The 24,657-nt window shown below is 47.3% G+C and overlaps 1 protein-coding gene across 4 annotated transcripts in view; it reads left to right on the forward strand.

Annotated features, from left to right (window-relative positions):
- plekhh2 (pleckstrin homology domain containing, family H (with MyTH4 domain) member 2) overlaps nt 1-24,657 on the forward strand; it is a 390,052-nt gene that overhangs the window by 263,034 nt on the left and 102,361 nt on the right. For all 4 annotated transcript variants that reach the window (XM_038812971.1, XM_038812963.1, XM_038812954.1 and 1 more), the window contains 4 exons: nt 768-830; nt 3,707-3,856; nt 16,430-16,513; nt 22,854-22,935. In XM_038812971.1, the coding sequence (XP_038668899.1) occupies nt 768-830; nt 3,707-3,856; nt 16,430-16,513; nt 22,854-22,935 (379 nt within the window). The remainder of the gene's footprint in view (nt 1-767; nt 831-3,706; nt 3,857-16,429; nt 16,514-22,853; nt 22,936-24,657) is intronic.

A 24,657-nucleotide genomic window follows, 5' to 3' on the forward strand; every position in this document is an offset into this window, starting at 1 on the left:
GATCTTCAATTTTGCAAGGTGCATTATAATTTCTCTACATTTTAGCCTGTTGACCAGGTTATATTTCACAGAATTACTATAGTGGGACGCAGTTAGGTTAGGTGGGGTTACAAAAAGGTAAGGTGGGGTTACGGGGAAATGTTAGAAGCGTGGGCTTAAATGGGGTGCTCTTTCCAAGAACCTGTGCAGACTTGATGGGCCAAATGCTCTGCACTGTAAATTCTATGATTCTATGATCTCATAATATAAAAAAGTTATGTGCATCGCTTTGCAGTGCGCTAGAATTCACCCATGTATATTATAGAGCGGATTTCAGAGCGCACTGTTTGCTGAGCACCAGCAGTGCTCTACCTCTCTTCTCATGGAGGGAAAAGAGCATCTCTTGAAGTGGTAGTCCATACAGTGAGGGACACTAGCTCTGCCTCATTTGTATTGCACTGCAACTTGCTAAGTTGAGATGTATACTGCTAGTCTGTGGAGAAGGCCCTCAGTGGTTAATACGTGGTTATTAATACATCTTGATGTAGGCATGCTGAATTACTACACAACTGCATATACTGTGGTAGTACTGCTTTAAGTACACATACTGCTATGACATTTTTATTACAGTATTGGATAATTTGAGTTTCCTTTCTCTACTCTCGGCAGTATCCTTTATTTTCTCTTGGGCAAAATCAACTATAGATGTTTCAAGCAATTTTAAAATGCACCAGTGGAATTCGTGCTGTAGCTACCTTCATATTAATGTAGTGTTTTCTGCTTTTCAGATGCAACAATTGGAGAGGCAAGTAATTGATGCCAACCATCGTGCTGAGAAAGCTTACCAGCAGGTGGTGTATAAGCAAACATGCTTTTCCTCATGTACAGTATAGATTATGTTGTGTAGCCATGGCCCATCAATATCACAGCTTCACACTTGGGCCTTGAATCCTGCCTGTGATATTTTCCATCCCGCCGCACCCATTTACTAGTGCGGTGCATCCCTGCTAGCAGCGGAATCCTCTGTCCTGGCTGCCGGCCAATGCGGTTTCCCATTGTGGGCACCCCACGTTGTCGGTAAATCCGCGGGCATGAGTGCACTGCTGGCGAAGTGGAAGATCCCACCAACGGATTCCGCCAGCCCAATATCTTCACACTTCAAATCATTAACTTGCAAGCATACTGCTCCCATCTGATGCAGTCATTGTTGACTTAGTTGAAGCACTGAGAAATTGGACAGATGTTTTGGAAACGTGCATGTGTATCCTAATGGAAAAATGATAGGGTTTGATCCTGAACCACATTGTTCCTCCCGCAATCGGCATCTGTATTTGAATAAGGCCAAATAGAAATTATAAAGCACCCACATTTTTGAAACCTCTCATTGATCCACCTCATTCTCCTCCTTCATCATCCATGTGGTGACTCTTGATTACTTTATCGACAGACATTGATGGATTTTCCAGCAGCTTGCCATTGGTGGCAGTAAGGGGCAGAAAATCATGCCCATAATGTCAGATACGACATGTATGCTGATGACACCAAGCTATACCACCACCCCGCCCTCTCTCTACTGATCTATTCACTGTATTTGTGATATTACTCAGCTTGTCTTTCATGAACCTGAATTTGTTCTGTGCAAATATTGGGAAGACTAAAGGCATTGTTGTCCATCACCAACCCTGATCCTTTGTTGCTAGCTCAGTCCAATTCAGACTGTTCACATAAGCTCAACATGTTTGACCTGGACCTGAACGCTGATGGCCCAAAAGTGCACTTTTGATCCCCCTGATTCCACAAGGAATGCAAAAGCATTTGCCTTAATCTACTGCTCCCTGATTCTCCTCTTGGTTGACCTTACCTGGCAACAATTATTACAGATATTTAAGCAATTGTTATTCCTTATTTTTCTCAAATAAAAGAAAATCAAAATGCTGGAAATACTCAACGGATCAGGCAGCATCTATGGAGAGAAACAGCGTTAATGTTTTGGATCCATGGTGACCGTTCATCAGAACCTTAATCAGGCTTTCCAGCATTTTCTATTTATATTTGAGATTTCTTGCATGTGCAGTATTTTGCTTTTGTACTGGATTTTTTTTCACCTGAGAAGTTAATAGGTAGAATGCTAGAAATTTGGTTTATAATCACTAGCTGTCTTTAATCATAGCCATTCTATCATTCTGCCATTTCTTATGTTCTATTAGGATTCCAAAATAGACTAATTTTCTGTTGATGTGCTATTATTCTGCAGTAAAACTCCATGAAAGTATCTCCCAGTGTTATACAGCAATGTAATTTCTGCACATTGTTACATGGTATTTGAATTGTTTCCACATTATTGAAAGCTAATATTTCTTATGACTCTTTTCTGCTTCGTGATCATCAAGTATGCCATTTACGTTGAGATGCCAGTTGATTTCTTCCGATTCGTTGGTTGGTGTTTAAATATCTCTGTTTTTCTCCTCCCTGATTGTGGTTAGTTTCTACTTTCATTATTAATTAAACATAATGCACAATTTCAACCTTTTTCCCCAATCACTTCGACCAAAACATTCTACTTTGACGTATTCTGAAAACATTGAAATCTGGCGATGTATATCAGATTCCCCAGCCAGACCAGCTAACATCTCATACTTGGGGGTCAGATGTAAAACAGTGAGATAAAGCAGTAGTACATACGCAGGTCTTAATATTTGATTTAAAATATTACAGTTCTTGTGGTTCACTCATGATGGGGTCTTGCAATATTTGGTATCTATTTTCACAAGTCTGGTGTCCAGGATTGGTGTTTCTCAGGCTATTCGCTGGAGAAAAAGAAAGAGAAAATAGTTGCGATGAAAACCAAAATTAACAGAAAGAAAGAAGTGGAGGAGAACATAGAACATACAATGCAGAAGGAGGCCATTCGGCCCATCGAGTCTGCACTGACCCACTTAAGCCCTCACTTCCACCCTATCCCCATAACCCCTCCAACCTTTTTGGTCACTAAGGGCAATTTTATCATGGCCAATCCACCTAACCTGCACATCTTTGGACTGTGGGAGGAAACCGGAGCACCCAGAGGAAACCCACGCAGACACTTGGAGAACGTGCAAACTCCACACAGACAGTGACCCAGCGGGAATCAAACCTGGGACCCTGGTGCTGTGAAACCGCAGTGCTATCCACTTGTGCTACTGTGTTGCTCAAAGGAGAAATACAGTTGAAGGAAAGTGAGAGAAACAAAGTGAAGCAGTGGAGGGGAAAATTCTGGCCTTTACCATTTGTATCCAGAAGAGGTTACAAGAGTTGTTTAGATTATTTTGTTTATCTTTATTAAAGTTTTGAATTTGAGTTCAGGAAATGAGTCACTTTCCTGTATAAGTTGATGCGATAATAAGAATGCATTGGACATACACAGATACATACCAAAAACTTTGCAAAAGAACTGGAAGCGTTCTTACAACACAATGATTTCATTTTGAGGAGTCACTGTCTGGATTTCACTTTGGCACTGAGACAACAGTGCATTAAAATGCCAGGAAATGACTGTCCAACTGCAATGTCACTGGAATTTGGAATTGGATGGGAAATCTCTCATTAAGATAGCTTAGAATTTTGCCAAGAGTTTGCAGGAGTAACCAAGCTTCCTTCACTTGTTCAAGCAGATACTGGCTGTTTTTGTTGTTTCGTTTTATAAAGCCTATTATTAAATCTTCTATTGAGCATTGTTTTATGCTCCTAGGTTTGCGTTATGGAGGAGAAGCTAAAAGCAGCCAACATCCAGACTGGTGACTCTGAGAATAAATTGTACAAGAGCTGTCAAGAGATGGAAACCCTTGTACTAGAAAAAGACAATATCATACAACGTTTAGAGCTGCAGCTTGATGAACAGGTTAGCTATCATAGATGTTCCTTCAAATCCTATTTGAGTAGCTTGTTCCTTGGTCAGTTAGAAATGTGTATTGCTTAAATATGAAGTTGTATTTAAAGAAATTTGTTTTGATTTGATAAATTCAAATGCAGCAATCTGTGTACCTTTTCAGCTGTGCTCCATTTACTATGCTCAACCACACACCCATGTTTCTGCAACAATTTTTTACATAATAAAGATTCCAAGGTGCTGCACAGGAGCATTATAAAACAAAAACATGACACAACGCCACGTAGGGAGATATTAAGTCAGATGACCAAACAATTCAATCCGAGGTATTTTTTAAGGAATTGGAGAGGGAATTCCAGAGCCTGAGTCTAAGGTATGCAGCTGAAGGCACAGCCACCAATGATGGTTTAGAGTCTGGAATACCCGAGGCCTGATTTAGGTGAGTGCGGATATCTCCGAAAGATGGGTGGCTGGAGGAGATTACAGAGATGGGTAGAGGCATTTTGAAATGAGGATGATAATTTCAAAATCGAGACTTGGGGAAGCAAATTAGGTCAACTAGGGATGATGGGTGAACAGGACTTTGCAAGTGACGATGTGCAGCAAAGTTTTGGATGGCCTCATGTCTAATTCAGGTAGAATGTGGGAGGCAAGCCAGTGCGTTGGAATAGTTTAGAGGGAACAAAAGCAGTAATGAAGGTGTCAGCATATGAGCTAAAGGAGGGCCGAAATCTGGAGATATTACATAGATGAAAAACGGTGGCCTTAGTTATAGGGTCAGAAGCTTATCTTGCAAGTTGTCCAGTTTAGTTTCAGTTTGTTGTCAGGGAGAGGGATGTAGCGAGGGAAAGTGTTTGGAATGAGGACTGAAGACAATGGCACAGACTCCCAATATTTAATTGGCAGAAATTTCAGCAAACCCAGTACTAGATGTTGAATAAGTGTCCTGATAACAAAATTGAAGGAGTATGGGGCAGAATTTTACAGATAATGGGGTTTCCCGCCCTGCCACTGAGGAATTTGTGGGGAATGCAGCCCCATTGACGCTGACTGCCCCACAGTCACTGAATACTGCGAGGAACATTAATCTGCTCGAGACCACTCTCGGCCTCAACCACCTTGTGAAAATGCAGAGATGGGGAACAGGTGGGAAGGTGGTAGTAAGGCCACCCAGGTAATTTTATAGGCTTTCTCTCCCTCAACGCCCCCGCCAGTATACCTGCTGACGGGGAACTGTGGGCTTCTGCCCATGGTAGTAAGGTAGAGCTGGGTGTTGTCAGTGCACATGTGAAAATTAATAATGTGCTTTTGGATGATATCAAAGGGCAGCATATCGATTAGACAAAGGATGGTGCCAAGGTCAGATCCACGGGGGACATCAGATGTAACGGTGCAGAAGCAGGAAGAGCACATTGCAATTGATACCATGGACGGGATTCTCCGACCCCCGCCGGGTCGGAGAATCGCCCGGGGCCGGGTCAATCCCGCCCCCGCCGTGTCCCGAATTCTCTGCCACCAGAGATTCGGCAGGGGAGGGAATTGCGCCGGTCGGCGGACCCCCGGTCAGCAGCCGCTGACGCTCCGGCGCATGCGTGGACTTACGCCGGCCGGCGAAGTCCTTTCGGCCCCGGCTGGCGTGGCGCCAAAGGCTGTTCACGGCAGCCGGCGGAGGGGGAACCACTCCGGCGCGGGCCTAGCCCCTCAATGTGAGGGCTTGGCCCATAAAGGTGTGGAGGCTTCCGCACCTTTGGGGCGGCCCGCGCCGGAGTGGTTCACGTCACTCCAACACGCCGGGACTCCCCAGCCGGGTAGGGGAGAATCCCGGCCCATGTCTATGCTTAGATAAGAATAGATGAGAGCAATCACACCCACTGCTGGATGACAATGGAGAAGGATGGTGTGATCAACCATTTCAAAGTTTGTGCACAAATCAATCAGGATAAAGAGGGATAGTTTACCTTTATCACGGTCACACAGAATGCCATTATGATTTTGATAATGTCAGTTTCATGGCTGGTAGGGTCACAAATCTGGTTGGAGGGATTCAAACGTAGAGTTGTGGGAAAAATAGACACCGATTTTGGGAGGTGACTACACGCTAAAGTGTTTTGGCAAGGAATGAGAGGTTGGAGGTGGGCATTAACTTGCAAAGGAAATGAGACTTTTTGAAGAAGAATGTGATTATGACACATTTAAAGGAGAGAGATAGAACTTGAGTAGAGAAAACCTTTAACATTGTTAACATAGTAACATATGATGGGCGGTTAATCAGTCGATGTGAATAAGCTTGATGTAGCAGGACATGTGCCTCATAGGCAAGATGTGTTCGGAGAGGAAATGAGGGGAGATAGGAGAGAAACCAGAGAAAGATGCAAGTTTTGGGCTGGGGCGCTTTAGAGCAAGTTTGGTCCAGGCGAGGGAAAAGCAAGATAGTGACAGAGAAAGCTGATTAGATACTGTCCAATTTTTCATAATCAAGAAATCCATGAGCTCTTCACATTTATTGTTGGAGTTGAGGGTAGAGGAGACCGGGCATTAAGAAGTCAATTTGCAGTAGAGAAAAGAAACTAGTGTTATTTGCATTAGAGATGATTCTGAAATACTGAGTGGTTTCAGCAGACTATGAGCCTGTGGTGCTTTGTGTTCTAAACAGACCATGGCGAAAACAGTTATCAGCCATATCCTTCAAGTCTGCATCCCTTGAACTTAAGGGAGCAGAACCTTCATAAGGGCAATTCGGGATGGACCAACAAATGATGACCTTACCAGCGACACCCATGTCCCATAAAAGATTTTTTTAAGATTAGGGCCATACCAGGGTATGTCCAGGGTGAGAGGGAGTCGGAATTTGGGGGTAAAGCATCAAAGTGGAGGTGAAGGCACAGTTCAGCAAATCAGTAGTTGCATAAATGTGATACATGAAGGGCCTAAGGTTGAGGAAGTGCGATTTTGAAAATACTGTTGTGCGTGAATTTTGAAAAGTGTTTTCCACGGAACTGAAGCAGGCATTTGGCCCTTTATTTGCACATGCAAATATCCTGGTGCCTCTTTCGGGCTCAGATAAAGTGCACCTCTTGTTTGCCTTTACCCATATGGTGGAGAAGCGTACTTCCTGTTTGCGATTTGGGACTTCAGAAGTCTACTATGTGGCCCACTTTTTAGGCCTGATATTTTCAATGCCCAAAAGATTTAAACATGCCAAAACTCATGTTCCACCCAGGGCTGAGCCCATTGAGTAAAGCCGAGAGGTATGAGCTTCCAAAGGGCCATTGGAAGAAATGTTTAACGGGAAATTGCATCTGCAAACACTCTAATCGTGAACAATAGTTTGCCATTGTGTTTTTTGACTTTAAGCTGATGAGTTTGTCTTGGTGATAGAGTTCCTCAAGGCACAGAAATTAGGCCTCTTGGGAGACAACATGTGCAAGGTGGGGGAAGGGGCAGCTCGAAGAAAATCTTGCACACCAGGTTAGAGGCATACAGCGAATGTATCTGTAGTTGTTTTAGGATCGCTGCATGAGAAACATGGATTTCTCCAGTCAGGTTGTCACTGAGCTATGCAGCTTCCTGCAAGAAGACATACTTCCTGCTGGGCCAGGAGGCCATATTTTACCCTGGACAGTGAAAGCCACCACTACCCATTTCAGAATGCTATCATGGACATTTCTCAACTCCCTTAATCTACAGTTAATCAAGCAGATCACTGAGAATTATTTGCCAGTGCCAGTCATGAAGTACTTTCCCAATAGAACCTAGCAATCACAATGAAAAGGCTCCGGAATTGTCTGCAATGATTAGCTTCCCTTGTGTGCCGTGAGTCATAGACTGTACATATATTGCCATTAGAACATTAGGATACTGGCCAGGAGTGTTTGCAAACAGGAAATGATTTCATTCTATCATTGAGCAGCTGGTCAGTGATCACTACCACAGAATAATACAGGTCTGTGCCAAGTTTCCAGGCAATTGTCGCATTACCTTCATTCTGCCCCAGTAAACGGTCTGATGGTGCAAGGGGTCAAAGGCCAACTCACCATATATAGCACATGGCGCTCCTCCATCACCCCATCATTCCTGCAGAAATGAGGTACAAACTCGAGCCGTGGGATCACAAAGTTGCTTATGAAGCGTGCAATCAAGTTTTTTTTTTTTTTTTAGTAAACATTTATTGAGGTATTTTTGACTTTACAACAACAAAATAAACAATGTACATGAATCTATGAACATGGTTCAAAAGCCGTCTCCCTCCCTTACAGGTCCCACTTTTATTAACCCCCTACTCTAAGCTAAACTTAACCCCCCCCCTTCTCAGCTGACGATTAATTTTCCGCAAAGAAGTCGACGAACGGTTGCCACCTCTGGGCGAACCCAAACATTGACCCTCTCATGGCGAACTTAATTTTTTCCAGACAGAGAAAGTTAGCCATGTCAGATAGCCACGTCTCCGACTTCGGGGCTTTGAGTCCCTCCAACCTAGTAGTATCCGTCTCCGAGTCAGGCAGGCAAAGGCCAGAACGCCTGCCTTTTTCACCTCCTGAATTCCCGGATCATCTGACACCCCGAAAAGCGCCACCTCTGGACTCGGTGCCACCCTTGTTTTTAACACCGCGGGCATGACATCTGCAAGCCCCTGCCAAAACCACTAAGCTTCGGACATGTCCAGAACATGTGGACATAATTCGCTGGCCCTCCCGCACATTTTGCACACCTGTCTTCCACCCCAAAGAATCTGCTCATCCGGGCCACTGTCATGTGAGCCCGGTGAACGACTTTGAATTGTATCAGGTTGAGCCTGGCACATGTTGTGGACGCGTTGACTCTACTCAATGTGTCCGCCCATACACCATCCTCTATCTCTACTCCCAGCTCCTCCTCCCACTTGCGCCTCAGCTCCTCAGTCTGTGTCTTCTCTGACCCTATAACTTCCTTGTAAATGTCAGAGACTTCTCTAGAAACTACCCTGTCCTGAATCCCCCTTGGTGGTAGGAGTGGGAAGGTTGAAACCTGTCTACGTAAGAAGTCCCACACCTGTAGGTACCTGAACTTGTTTCCCCTCGCCAATCCAAACGTCGTCTCCTGAGCCCTCAAACTCGGAAAGCTCCCTTCCATAAACTTATCCCCCATCTTCTCAATCCCTGCCCTCTTCCATTTCCAGAACCCCCCCATCCATACTTCCCAGGGCAAACCGGTGATTATTACAGATTGGAGACCAAACCGATGCTCCATCTGCTCCCACATGCCTTCTCTATTGCCACCAGACTCTCGAGGCCGCCACCAGACTCTCGGGGCCGCCACCTCCACGGGGCTGGTGGAGTACTGTGCCGGCGGAAACGGTAAAGGCGCAGTTACCAACGCCCCCAAACTGGTGCCCTTGCATGAAGCCACCTCCATATGCTCCCATGCCAATGCTCCCCCCACCACCCACTTCCTGATCATGGCTATAATCACCACCCAGTAATAGTTACTCAAATTTGGCAGCGCCAGCCCGCCCTCTCCCTGACTCCGTTCCAGCATTACCTTCCTTACTCGCGGGATCTTGCCTACATTGCGACCACTACCTCCACCTCTCTACCTTCCGGGTGCATCGTGATCATGTTTAATAGCCTCCTTATATTGGCCACCGACTTCCTACCCTTAACAAACCCCATCTGGTCCTCCCCAATAACGTCCAGAACACAATCCTCAATCCTGGAGGTCAAAATTTTGGCCAGCAGTTTGCCGTCCACATTCGACAAGGATATCAGTCTGTAGGACCCACACAGTTCCGGGTTCTTGTCCTGCTTAAGGATCAGCAAAATCGTGGTCTGTGACATCGTCGGGGGCAGCACCCCTCTCTCCCTTGCCTCATTGAACGTCCTCATCAACAACGGTCCCAATATCCCAGAGAACGTTTTCTAGAACTCCACTGGGTACCCATCTGACCCTGGGGTTTAACCCGACTGCATGGCCTTAAGATCCTCCTCTATCTCTTCCAACCTGATCAGGGCCCCAGCCCTTCTACAGCTCCCTGTCCACCTTGGGAAATTCAGCCCCCCTAAGAAGTGCCTCATCCCCTCTGGCCCCGTTGGGGGTCCTGACCTATACAGCCTACTGTAAAAATTATTAAAACACCTTATTCACCCCTGATGGATCTCCAACCAGGTTCCCATCTCCATCATTTACTTCCTCTATCTCCCTGGCTGCCCCTCTCGTTCTAAGCTGCTGTGCAAGCATTCTGCTGGCCTTCTCTCCATGCGCATAGATGCCCCCCTCTCCTTTCTCAACTGCTCCACTGCCCTCCCTGTGGTTAACAAGCCGAACTAGCCTCCGCCGTTCCCTTAAACGCCTTGCCTCTGGGGTCGCCGCATACGTCCTACCGATCCGTAGTATCTCCTTTTCCAGTCGGTCCATCTCTGCCCTGTCTACCTTTTCCCAGTGGGCCCATATTGAGATCAGCTCCCCTCTAACCACCGCCTTCAGTGCTTCCCAGACCACCGCTGTTGAAATTTCCCCCGTGTCATTGACCTGCAGGTAGTTCTCACTACATTTCCTCACCCGCCCACACACCTCTTCGTCCGCTAAAAGTCCTACAGCTAACCTCCAGTGCGGGCGCGGTTACTGTCTTTACTAACTTGCAGGTCAACCTAGTGCGGAGCATGGTCTGAGATTGTGATCGCCGAGTACCCCATGTCCACCACCCCCGCCAGTAAAGCCTTGCTCAGAATAAAGAAATCGATCCGGGAGTACACTTTATGCACGTGTGAGAAGGAGAACTCCTTCACCCTCGGCTGCCCAAATCTCCATGGATCCACCCCCCCCATCTGCTCCATGAACCCTTTTAGTTCATTTGCCATTGCTGGCACCGTGCCCGTTTTTGAGCCTGACCGGTCTGGGCCAAGTTCAATAACTGTGTTAAAGTCCCCTCCCATGACCAACTTGTGCGAGTCCAGGTCCGGTATCTTCCCCAACATTCTCTTTCTGAACTCCACGTCATCCCAATTTGGCGCATACACATTTACTAATACCACCTGCACCCCCTCCAGTTTCCCACTGACCATAATGTACCGACCTCTGACAACCAAAACTATTCTACCTGCCGCAAACACCACCCGCTTATTGATCGGGATCGTGACCGCTCCCCCGCCCATACATACATATTCCAATGACAAACAATCCCAACACAATTGCCCGACAGAAAAAAAAGCTAACAAAGATCAAGAAATAGATACAAAAGCTAAACAAGCACACCTCCATGCCCCAACAGTGCAAATGTAAACCTTAACTCATTCAGCCCTGCAACTGGCCCCAAATCAGTACAGAAGGCAATACAGACCGCTTCCACAAAACAAAAAACGAGAAACTTTTTTTTTAAAAACCATGTTTCAAAAGTTCTCAGTTCACCACCAGTCCTTTCCTTTTTCGTGAAGTCCAGCGCATCCTCAGGTGACTCAAAATTAAAGTGCTGTTCCTCATACGTGACCCAGAGACGGGCCGGATACAACAGTCCAAACTGCACCTTTTTCTTAAAAAGTATCGACCTAATGTTGTTAAAGCCCGCTCTTCTCCTGGCTACCTCCACACTCGGGTCTTGGTAGATCCGCAGGATGCTGTTGTCCCATTTACAGCTCCGTGTCTGCTTGGCCCACTGTAGAATGCGCTCCTTATCCAGGTACCTATGGAATCTCACTGCCATTGCCCGGGGGAATGGTCTCCCATTCGCGGCTTCCTTGCGAGTGTTCTGTGAGCTCTGTCCACCTCCAAGGATCGGGAGAATGCCCCATCGCCCAGCAGCTTCTCGAACATGTCCGCAATGTATGCCCCAGCGTCCGCTCCTTTGGACCCCTCCGGGAGCCCAACGATTCTCCAGTTCTGCCGGCGGGACCTATTCTCTAGGTCCTCCACTTTCTGGAGCTTTTTCTGCTGATCTGGGTAATGAACCCGGCCAGGTGTTAGATTTAGATGTTGGTGAGCACTTTGGTGATAGTGATCACAATTCGGTTATGTTTACTTTAGCGATAGGCAGGGATAGGTATATACCGCAAGGCAAGAATTATAGCTGGGGGAAAGGCAATTATGATGCTATTCGGCAAAATTTAGGATGTATAGGATGGGGAAGGAAACTGCAGGGGGTGGGTACAATCGAAGTGTGGAGCTTTTTCAAGGAACAGCTACTGCGTGTCCTTGATAAGTATGTACCTGTCAGGCAGGGAGGAAGTTGTCGAGCAAGGGAACCGTGACCTCATTATAGGAAGGACGTGGAAGCTTTGGAACGGGTGCAGAGGAGATTTACCAGGATGTTGCCTGGTATGGAGGGAAAATCTTATGAGAAAAGGCTGATGGACTTGAGGTTGTTTTCGTTAGAGAGAAGAAGGTTAAGAGGTGACCTAATAGAGGCATACAAAATGATCAGAGGGTTAGATAGGGTGGACAGCGAGAGCCTTCTCCCGCGGATGGAGGTGGCTAGCACGAGGGGACATAGCCTTAAATTGAGGGGTAATAGATATAGGACAGAGGTCAGAGGTGGGTTTTTTACGCAAAGAGTGGTGAGGCCGTGGAATGCCCTACCTGCAACAGTAGTGAACTCGCCAACATTGAGGGCATTTAAAAGTTTATTGGATAAGCATATGGATGATAAGGGCATAGTGTAGGTTAGATGGCCTTTAGTTTTTTTTTCCATGTCGGTGCAACATCGAGGGCCGAAGGGCCTGTACTGCGCTGTATCGTTCTATGTTCTATGAAGTTGAAGCACTTGTCAAGAGGAAGAAGAAGGCTTATGTTAGGATGAGACATGAAGGCTCAGTTCGGGCACGTGAGAGTTACAAGTTAGCCAGGAAGGACCTAAAGGGAGAGTTAAGAAGAGCGAGGAGAGGACACAAAAGTCATTGGCGGATAGGATCAAGGAAAACCCTAAGGCTTTCTATAGGTATATCAGGAACAAAAGAATGACTAGAGTAAGATTAGGGCCAATCAAGGATAGTAGTGGAAAGTTGTGTGTGGAATCAGAGGAGATAGGGGAAGCGTTAAATGGATATTTTTCGTCAGTGGTTACACTGGAGAAAGACAGTGTTGTCGAGGAGAATACTCGGGTACAGTCGACCAGGCTAGATGGGATTGAGGTTCACAAGGAGGAGGTGTTAGCAATTTTGGAAAGTGTAAAAATAGATAAGTCCCCGGGCCAGATGGGATTTATCCTAGGATTCTCTGGGAAGCCAGGGAGGAGATTGCAGAGCCTTTGTCCTTGATCTTTATGTCGTCTTTGTCGACAGGGATAGTGCTGGAAGACTGGAGAATAGCAAATGTTGTCCCCTTGTTCAAGAAGGGGAGTAGAGACAAGCCTAGTAATTATAGACCTGTGAGCCTTACTTCGGTTGTGGGTAAAATGTTGGAAAAGGTTATAAGAGATAGGGTTTATAATCATCTTGAAAAGAACAAGTTGATTAGCGATAGTCAACACGGTTTTGTGAAGGGTAGGTCATGTCTCACAAACCTTATTGAGTTTTTTGAGAAGGTGACCAAACCGGTGGATGAGGGTAAAGCAGTTGATGTGGTGTATATGGATTTCAGTAAGGCGTTTGATAGGTAGGCTATTGCAGAAAATACGGAAGTATGGGATTGAAGGTGATTTAGCGGTTTGGATCAGTAATTGGCTAGCTGAAAGAAGACAGAGGGTGGTGGTTGATGGCAAATGTTCTTCCTGGAGTTCAGTTACTAGTGGTGTACCGCAAGGATCTGTTTTGGGGCCACTGCTGTTTGTCATTTTTATAAATGACCTGGAAGAGGGTGTAGAAGGATGGGTTAGTAAATTTGCAGATGACCCGAAGGTCGGTGGAGTTGTGGATAGTGCTGAAGGATGTTATAGGTTACAGAGGGACATAGATAAGCTGCAGACCTGGGCTGAGAGGTGGCAGATGGAGTTTAATGCGGAAAAATGTGAGGTGGTTCACTTTGGAAGGAGTAACAGGAATGCAGAGTACTGGGCTAATGGCAAGATTCTTGGTAGTGTAGATGAACAGAGAGAGCTCAGCATCCAGGTACATAAATCCCTGAAAGTTGCCACCCAGGTTAATAGGGCCGTTAAGAAGGCATATGGTGTGCTAGCCTTTATCAGTAGGGGGATTGAGTTTCGGAGACACGAGGTCATGCTGCAGCTGTACATAACTCTGGGCGGCCGCACCTGGATTACTGCGTGCAGTTCTGATGTGGAAGCTTTGGAAAGGATTCAGAGGAGATTTACTAGGATGTTGCCTGGTATGGAGGGAAGGTCTTACGAGGAAAGGCTCAGGGACTTGAGGTTGTTTTCGTTAGAGAGGAGAAGGCTAAGAGGTGACTTAATAGAGACATATAAGATAGTCAGAGGGTTAGATAGGGTGCAGTGAGAGTCTTTTTCCTCGGATGGTGATGACCAACACGAGGGGACATAGCTTTAAATTGAGGGGTGGTAGATATAGGACAGATGTCAGAGGCAGTTTCTTTACTCCGAGAGTAGTAGGGGTGTGGAACGCCCTGCCTGCAACCGTAGTAGACTCGCCAACTTTAAGGGCATTTAAGTGGTCACTGGATAGACATATGGATGAAAATGGAATAATGTAGGTCAGATAGGCTTCAGATGGTTTCACAGGGCTGCACAACATCGAGGGCCGAAGGGCCCATACTGCGCTGTAATGTTCTATGTTCTATCTCTCCGCATCCCCACCCCCAACTCTACCACGGTTTGATATTCCTCCTGGTCAGCCAGCGCCTTCTCTACTTTCTGGATCGTCTAATCTTGGGCATCCAATCTAAGCTCCATCCACTCAATTGACTCTTTTATCGGGTCCAAGCAGTCCTGTTTCTGCTTAGCGAAGCCTTCCTGAATAACTTGCATCAGCTGCTCCATCGACCACTGGGTCGCCGAGCCAAAGGTCTGGTCCTCCGCCATGCTTTCTCCCCCTGCAGCTTCAGCCCAAGCCTTCTCTGTCTTTCTGTTTCTGCCTTTACGAGCACTTGTAGTCCTCCTCTCCTTGCACCGATGTGGGAATTCAGTACACAATTGCCTTTGTCATCAATTTTTCAATTCCAGTCCAGTAGAAGATCGGGGGACAAGGTCCAAAAGTCCGACCCGAGCGGGAGCCACCAAATGTGTGACTTATTCCTTCATTGCCTCCACCGGAAGTCGTCGTTCAATTGAGTTCTTGATCCAAGATGGCTCAATAGGTTTGGGGAATTGTCCGAGCTTGATTTTGGTTAACCCACTTATTACACTCAGTTAATTTTTCCCTCACTGGCCTAGGCTAATTGTAGCACGCAAATACATGTCCAGGTGACAGGGATGCGCATTGTCGTCAAATTGAATTCTGAAGCACAACTGACTCAAATTATGTTCAAATATATTAAAACATAGGTAATCTAGTGGGAGGGAGATAAATAATTTCACACTTTGTTAAATCACCCAGTCCTAGGTTTGAAACTTTGGGATGTAAACAAGCTTCTGCTGATAAATATATTTTTCTCTTGTACATGCTCTTCAGCATAATTAAAGATAAATAAGTTAAACTGCTTCCTAGTCTACCTTTGTCTTCTGCTAAGGAGTATATAGCACAGTGATAGGCAACCTAGGCTAGTGAGTGGGTTGCATGATTGGCCCTCTTTCACCTCAATAGGCTGCAAGATTGAAATTGGGCTTGTTCACTAACCATGCCCATGAATAACATTAAATACACTTCAAGTATCTCATCGTGAGTTAAAGAAAATGCTTAATCATTTATATATTAATAGAACGATTATCCACTTCAAATGGTTAAAGCAAAATAAATATTTACATTTTGGACACAGAAGGAACGCACAACTTTCACAGTCAATGTTGTGCAATCAGCATGCACCTCACTTCACTTGCTTTACATGCGTATCACTTCAGTCATACCTCTAGGGGGGAAAAACAGAAATCAGCACAATGTGGAAACCCTGGGCAACGGTGAACAAAATGTCTTGAATACAGCACTTCAGAATCCAGATGAGTCCGCATGTGGTCCCTGGTTGTGAACCATTGATGTAGGTCAAAATTCCAATGGTTCCTCACTCCTGTTCCAATGATCAACATTGTTGCATACTTCCTCAGTTTTGGAATTCAGTGAAAAATACCTGTTGCTTTGCAGTTGCTTCATTCCCACCAGCGAACATGGGTAAGAAACATGTTGGTAACTCATGTTACCAACATGAGTTTAAAAAGCTAGAACTGGAACATTTATGATATAAGTGAAATCTATTTTAGTTTGATTAGAGTACAGGTAAGCATCCATGTATATAATGTGCTTTTCTATTTCAATAAATTCTCAACAAACCTATTTTCCACATAGATTTTACACGCAATATGGTAAATTAATAGATTTGTATAAATTAATATAACACTTTCTAATATTGCAACAGATCAATATCACCACACATAACATGAAAGAGGTGACAGCTGATGATAACATCATGCCCACGAACATTTGACGTATATTCCCTTGTTTATGTTCAAATGAAATAACTCGTGTCCATTTCTGTGGCTTCCTGTTTTGCCTTTGCTTACCTTTTATCCATGTGTTCAGTTTCACTGAAGATTTTGACATATTAGTTTTTGGGTTTCAGAAGCACCTACGAATACAAGAGGCCAAAGTAGTAGAGGGGAAAGCAGCTAAGATCAAAGATTGGGTGACAATGAAACTTCAAGAGGTACCTGAGCTTTGCTGCATAATTATAGGACAAACACTGAATATTTAATTATTTGTGCAATTGAAGTTTTGTATTTGATTGTTTCTTTTTCTGTTTGAAATTTTCGACCTGCAAAGCCTCTTTTCAATTGTTTTTGAAAGACGTTTTTGTTTTGGAAAATGTATTCCAAGCTGCATTGAACTGTTCATTTGTAAAATTTAAAGTTAAGACTGTCATGATATGCAAACATGCAACCAATGAACACACAGATTAGGACACAACCAATGGGCAGTCAGGACACTCAGAGGTGGCATCAACACAAGAGGGCGTGACATAAACACTATAAAAGGGATGAGGCACTCACACTCTGCCTCTTTCCACAGACCGACATCTAGAGAGTTAGACCAGGTTGATCAGCAGCATCACACCCCTGCATGTGGCTGTGAGCAAGCTGGTACAGTTAGACTGAGTTACTACAGTTAGATTAGCAGAGAGTCAAACTCATTTGAGAACTGTGTTAATAGTTCAATAAACACATTGAACTCATTTCAGAGTCTGGAGCATCCTTTAGTTAAGACTGCATCAAGTAGCAGCCTGTGTTATCCGATGCAGCATAATACAACAAAGTCCATTGAATACGAATCTTCCCAACAGGTTTATTATATAGCTTCACATTCACAAAGATTATGTGCAACCTGTGACGTTCCAGATGAATTAATGTTCATGTTTTCTGTTAAGAAGGCTATATGAATTCATTGAAAGTTAGCACTTGACTTCCGGTTGCGGTGATGCGGAGCTAAGCCGCACATTCGGAGGCTCCCACTATTTTCGGACTTTTGGGCTCTTTTGAGGCCCGTAACGGCGCTGGTCAGACTTTTCCCGGTATGGGAAGACATCAGCTGCGCCTCTCTGCCGGTGGATAGACTGGACCAGGAGCAGGGCGGTCAAAAAATCGGCTTTGGAGCAGAGAAAGGTGCGAGGGAGGAAGACCAAGATGGCGGCGGGCAGGGAATTGGCAGCAGTGGGCACAGAAGCTGCTCCATCACTGCTTCAGGAAGCTGAAAGCTGAGCTGCTGGAACTGCTAAAGGCCTCACTTGACAAGCTCACGGCGACTCAGACCGGCCAGGGGGCAGAGATCCGCGAGGTCCGGCAAAAGGCCTCGGAGAATGAGGACGAAATCCTAGGCCTGGCAGTGAAGGTGGAGTCGCACGAGGCGCTCCACAAGAAATGGCAGGCGAGGCTGGAGGAAATAGAGAACCGCTCGCGGCGGAAGAATTTGCAGATCCTGGGCCTCCCAGAGGGGCTGGAGGGATCGGACTTGGGGGCCTACGTGGTCATGATGCTGAACTCGCTAATGGGTGCGGGGCCCTTCCAAGGGCCCTTGGAGCTGGAGGGGGCCCATCGAGAGTTGGTGAGAAGGCCCAGGCCGAACGAGCCGCCCAAGGGCAGTGCTGGTGCGGTTTTACCGCTTTGTCAACCGGGAATGTGTGCTGAGGTGGGCTAAGAAGGAGAGGAGCAGCAGGTGGGAGAATGCAGAGGTCCGAATTTACCAGGACTGGAGTGCAGAGGTGGCGAAAGAGGGCTGGTTAAAACCGGTCGAAAGCAGTACTGCACGAGAGAGGGGTGAAGTTTTGGCCTGTTACAGCTGGCACGCCTCTGGGTCACTTATAAAGACCGCCAGTACTACTTTGACTCCCCGGAAGATGCCTGGGCCTTTGTCCAGGCAGAGAAGCTGGACTTGGACTGAGGATTGAGGGGGGGTTGGAGACTGATGTATAGGGTTCGGAGGCTCTGTTCTCCATTGCTCTTTTCTGTTGGTTTTTGTTTTTTCTCTCTTGTGGGAAAGCTTGGGGGATGTTTTGTAGGCCCGTTGTGGCGCGGACCTTCTCTTCCCACGTTTTGGATCAAGGGACGGGGTTTAAGCTGGAAGTGCGGGCTTTTTCCCGCGTTGGAGTCTGAATGGAAGGGGACTGTGCCGGTCGGGGGGGGAATGGTGGTTGGGTTACACCGCGGGGGGGGGTCGTTGGGGTGGCGGGAGCAGCAGGAGTCGGCTGACTTACGGAAGTACAACAAGAGGGGCAACGCAGCTAGGGTGTGGCCCTAGCTAGGTGGGGAGGAGGGGGGGGGAAAGAGAGAGAGAGTAGGGGGGGGGGGGGGTACCGGGTTGCTGCTGGTTAATGTATACGCCCCAAATTGGGACGATGCACGCTTTATGCGCCATATGCTGGGCCGGATTCCAGACCTTGAGACGGGGGCTTGATAATGGGAGGAGATTTCAATACAGTGCTGGACTGACTTTTTTTGTCTTCAGGGCGTTGATTCGGAGGGTGGTAGGGGCGGAATATTCGGTGATAGCCATCTTGGATCACGCCCCGCATTGGGTGGACCTAGAGCTGGGGGAGGGGAGGGACCAACGCCCGCTGTGGAGATTAGAGGTGGGGCTGCTGTCGGACGAGGAGGTATGCGGGTGGGTCCGGAGGTGCATAGAGAGGTATTTAGAAACAAATGATAATGGGGGGGTGCAGGTGGGGGTGGTCTGGGATGCGCTGAAGGCGGTGGTTAGGAGGGAGCTGATTTCCATCAGGGCACATAGGGAGAGGGGCGAGAAAAGGGAGCGGGAGAGGTTGGTGGAAGAGATGGTGAGGGTGGACAGGAGGTACGCGGAGGTCCCGGAAGAAGGGCTATTGAGGGAGCGTCGTAGTCTCCACGCGGAGTTTGATATATTGACCACCAGGAAAGCGGAGGCGCAGTGGAGGAGGGCGCAAGGGGCGGTATACGAATATGGGGAGAAGGCGAGTCGGATGCTGGTGCACCAGCTCCGGAAGCGGGAGGCGGCGAGAGAGATAGGGGGGTCAGGGATGGAGGAGGGAGTCTGGTGCGGTGTGCGAGGGGCATTAACGGAGTGTTTAGAACCTTCTATGAGGGGTTATACCGGTCAGTGCCCCCTGGGGAGGAGGGAGGAATGGACCGCTTTTTGGACAAGCTAGAGTTCCTGAGAGTGGGGGAGGAGCAGGTGGAGGGTCTGGGGGCGCCAGTTGAGCTGGAGGAGCTGGTCAATGCGATGGGGAGCATGCAGTCAGGGAAGGCACCGGGGCCCGATGGGTTCCCGGTGGAATTTTATAAGAAGTTTTCAGACCTGCTCGGCCCGCTGCTAGAGAGGACCTTGAATGAGGTAAGGGAGGGGGGGCTTTGCCCCCGACAATGTCCAGGGTGTTAATTTAATTGATTCTGAAGCGAGATGAGGACCCCCTCCATTGTGGGTCATACAGGCTGACTTTGCACCTCAATGTGGATGCGAAACTGCTGGCCATGATATTGGCCAGGAGGGTGGAGGATGTGGTGCCACAGGTTATACACAAGGATCAAATGGGTTTTGTGAAGGGGAGGCAGTTGAACGTTAATGTGTGGCATAATGATGCCGGCGGTGGACGGGGAGGCGTAGATAGTGGCGTCGATGGATGCGGAGAAGGCCTTTGACAGGGTGGAGTGGAGATACTGTGGGGGGTTTGGTGAGGGATTTATTAGGTGGGTGCGGCTGTTGTATGATGCCCCGGTGGTGAGTGTGGTGACGAATGGGAGGAGGTCGGAGAACTTTTGGTTGTACTGGGGGACGAGGTAGGGGTGCCCCCTGTCTCCCCTGCTGTTTGCGTTGGCGATCGAACCCCTGGCCATGGCGCTGAGGGAATCGAGGAACTGGAGGGGGGGGGGGGGAGCACCGGCTGTCGTTGTACGCGGACGATTTGTTGTTGTATGTTGCAGATCCGGCGGGGGGGATGCCGGAGGTGATGAGGATTCTTGAGGAGTTCGGAGACTTCTCTGGGTATAAGCTCAACATGGGGAAGAGTGAGCTGTTCGTGGTGCATTTGGGGGACCAGGAGAGAGATAGGGGAGCTTATGCTGAAAAGGGCAGAGAGGAGCTTCAGATACCTGGGGGTCCAGATAGCCAGGAGCTGGGGGGCCCTGCATAGACAACTTTACGAAGCTGGTGGAGCAGATGGAGGAGGAGTTTAGGAGGTGGGATGTGTTGCCACTCTCCCTAGCGGGCAGGGTCCAGTCGGTCAAAATGACGGTGCTCCCGAGGTTTCTGTTCCTCTTCCAGTGTCTACCCATCATGATCCCAAAGGCTTTTTTCAGGAGGGTCAGTAGGAGTATTACGGGGTTTGTGTGGGCGCAGAATACTCCGAGGGTGAGGAGGGTATTTTTAAAAAAAAATAAATTTAGAGTACCCAATAATTTTTTCTAATTAAGGGGCAATTTAGCGTGGCCAATCCACCTACTCTGCACATTTTTGAGTTGTGGGGGCGAAACCCACGCAGACACGGGGAGAATGTGCAAACTCCACACGGACAGTGACCCAGAGCCGGGATTGAACCTGGGACCTCAGCGCCGTGAGGCAGCTGTGCTAACCACTAGGCCACCGTGCTGCCCTTGAGGAGGGTATTCTTGGAGCGGGGCAGGGAAGTGGGCGGGTAGTGGTGGCTACCCTCAAAATCTGGGGGCAGTGGAGGCGGCATGGGGGGAGGTGAAGGCTTCAGTTTGATGCCCGATACGGGGGAACCACCGGTTTGTACCAGGGAGGATGGACGGAGGGTTTTTGAGCTGGCACAGGGCAGGTATCAGGCGGATGGGGGACCTCTTTCTCGATGGGAAGTTTGCGACCTTAGAGGAGTTGGAGGGGAGGTGGGGTCTCCCCCCAGGGAATACCTTCAGGTATATGCAAATTAGGGCATTTGTTAGGTGGCAGGTGGCGGAGTTTCCACTGTTGCCGCCAAGGGGGGGTTCAGGACAGGGTGCTCTCGGGGACGTGGGTCGGTGAGGGGAGGATCTTGGCAACCTACCAAGTGATGCAGGAGTGGGAGGAGGCCTCGGTGGAAGAGCTGAAAGCGAAATGGGAGGAGGAGCTGGGAGAGGAGATCGATGAGGGGACGTGGGCGGATGCTCTGGGGAGGGTGAATTCCTCCTCCCTTGCGCACAGCCTAGTTTAATCCAACTAAAGGTGCTGAATAGGGCGCATATGACTGGGACCAGGCTGAGCCGGTTCTTTGGGGGAGAGGACAGGTGTGGCAGGTGTTTGGGAAGCCCAACAAATCACACCCATATGTTCTGGGCATGTCCGGCATTGGAGGCCTTTTGGAGGGCGGTTGCTGGGACCTTGTCAAGGGTGGTTGGCTCCAGGGTGGAGCCGGGCTGGGGGCTCGCAATTTTTAGGGTAGCATCGCAGCCAGGAGTGCAGGAGGTGAAAGAGGCCGGTATTCGGGCCTTTGCGTCCCTGGTAGCCCGGCGCAGGATTCTTTTACAGTGGAGGGATGCGAAGCCCCCGAGCACGGAATCCTGGATCAACGACATGGCTGGGTTCATTAAACTGGAGAGGGTCAAGTTTGCCCTGAGGGGGTCGGTGCAAGGGTTCTTCCGGCGGTGGCAGCCGTTTCTAGACTTCCTGGCGGAGCATTAGAGGGTGGTACTTCAGCAACCGGGGGAGGGGGGGGGGGGGGCGCTACGTGTTTGCTATGGGGGTGTGGTTTCATGGTTTTACCCTTTTTTTTGTTAATTTATTGCTTTTGTATTTGGGGATGTTACTGGTTTTCTTTGTTGTGTTGGTTAAAATTTGTTGAAAATTTGAATAAAAATTATTTTATAAAAAAGAAAGTTAGCACTTCATTTTTTGTTCTGTTCATAGAATCCCTGCAGTGCAGAAAGAGGCCATTCAGCCCATCGTGCCTGCACTGACCCTCCAAAAAAGCGCCCACACCACTGCCCTATCACTGTAACCTCGTAACCGCATACCTTTTGACCGTGGGATGAACCAGAGCACCCGGAGGAAACCCTAGTATTTTGAGGTAGCAGTGCTAACCACTGTGCTGCCCATTGATGGAAACCTATTGGAATAATCATAATCTTTTATAATCTATTATTATTGTCTTAAGTAGGCTTACTGCAATAAAGTTACTGTGAAAATTCCCTCGTCACCACATTCTGGCGCCTGAGGGAGAATTCAGAATGCCCAATTCACCTAACCAGCATGTCTTTCGGGACATGTGGGAGGAAACCGGAGCACCCGGAGGAAACCCACGCAGACACGGAGAACGTGCAGACTCCACACAGTCAGTGACCCAAGCCAGGAATCGAACTTGGTACACTGGCGCTGTGGGGCAACAGTGTTAACCACTGCGCTGCCATGCCAATATAGTTGTATTACAACCTTCATGATTCAGGACCATAAAGTTAGATCAGTGTTATGCAATACAATTATTGATCAGCGTTTTCATTTAAACCACTAGTTCTTGTCTTCATTTTCTGTATTATTAATGGAGGGAAACACATCCAATTAATATCACATTGATATCCTCTCCTTTTTCATAGCTTGAAACGGAAAATCAGAATTTTAAATTTACTAACCAGCAACAGGTAGAACACATTCAGATCCTTCAGACCAAGTTGCAAGGTAAGAGCCAAATTATTTTGATTGAATAGATTCTGCAGTCGACTATGCATCAACACCAGTAAATTATAGGAAGACAATTATTCTACATGTATGTATCATGTATATTTCCCCTCAGTTTGTTAGTGAAATTGATGTGTTGGAACGTCCTCGATCTATCTTAATATGAAATTAAGCCGAATTTCATGTTCATTTTATGCCATTTTATATAGAGCTCATTTACTGACAAGGGAATGTAAAAACCAGCAGACAATAAATGCAATGCCACCAATCTACTGAGCTGCTGTCTCCTGCCCTCGAAAACCGTTCCTTCTGCTCTTCCTCATCCTCATCCATTATTATGTAGAGTAGGGATATTTGCATTGGGAAGGAAATTCCTGCTGTTTGGATCTACTAAATGGAGGAAATTGAGGGTCCAAAAGCTTTCGGCTGCAGTGAGACTGACAGCATAGGAAAGCTTGGCTGGGGTGTTCAGAATGATGGAGCATATCCTCGCAGTAATGGTAAGGGCATCTAACACTGAGATTTTTAGGAGTCTCTGCAATTGGAGAGTCACGATTTGTTGACACAGTTGATATACAATGCCCCAAAGTAGAGTTGAGACACTCATTGAGTGGACTCCAAATTAACCTCTTCAGGATAATGAAGATGTCAAGGGATATGAGGTTACTGAGTAGCAATCTGGGACCAGTAACAAGAAATTGCCTGGTCAAGCTGCATGAAGGGCCTACCTCGAGAGACCAAATGATCCACTCATGCGGTCCTTCCCTGTGCACCCATACTTCTGGTTCTGTCGGAAAGAGCTTTCTACCAAGTCTGTACCTCGCTGGGAACAGATGTGAGGGTAACTTGAGTGCATCCCTGCCCAGGTAAGATTTCAATGTGCCATGCACGCAGATTTTGAAGGCATGGGGAAAATCTCATTTCTACTTGCAGCTTCCTAATGTTGTGGGAGAAAGAAGTGCGGTGCAGGTTCTGATATGTGCATTTGGCACAAGGGGTCTGGATAATCAGGACAGTTTGGTGCATGCAAAGGATCACAGCACCAGCAGGGCAGACATTAAGTGTTGCAATTTAATTCAGCTATCATGAATCAAGGTATATGAGAGCAAAGTATAATGTGTGTTACAAAAAAGGAGCTGCGGTCTGCCAACCAGCAGACGATAGAAAATCAAACAATAAAACGAGATTTTTTTCTATTCATTGTAAGGATGTAAGCTTTGCTGCCCAGACCAGCATTCATTGCCCATCCCTAATTTCCCTTCAGAAAGTGGTGGTGAGCTGCCTTCTTGAACCGGTGCAGTCCATGTGGTGCATGTACACCCACAGTAGTGTTGTTTAGGGGGGAAGTTCCAGGATTTTGACCCAGTGACAGTGAAGGAATGGTGATCTATTTCCAAGTCAGGATGGTGAGTGGCTTAGAGAGTGACATCCAGAATGCGTCTACTGCCCTTGTAAATAATAGTGGTTTGGAAGGTACTGTCCAAAGAGTCTTGGTGAGTTCCTGCAGTAGGAGAGTACACACTTCTGCCGCAGTGCATCAGTGGTGGAGGGTGTTGATGTTTGTGGAAGGGATATTAATCAAGTGGGCTTCTTGTCCTAGATGTGTCAAGCTTGTGTTGTTGGAGTTGCACTCATCCAGACAAGGGGAGAGCATTCCATCGCACTCATCAGTGTGCCTTGCAGATTGTGGACAGGCTTTGGGGCGTCGGAAGATGAGTCACT

Source organism: Scyliorhinus canicula, chromosome 1 (genome assembly GCF_902713615.1).
Source record: "Scyliorhinus canicula chromosome 1, sScyCan1.1, whole genome shotgun sequence".
In the NCBI taxonomy this organism is placed as follows: Eukaryota; Metazoa; Chordata; class Chondrichthyes; order Carcharhiniformes; family Scyliorhinidae; genus Scyliorhinus; species Scyliorhinus canicula.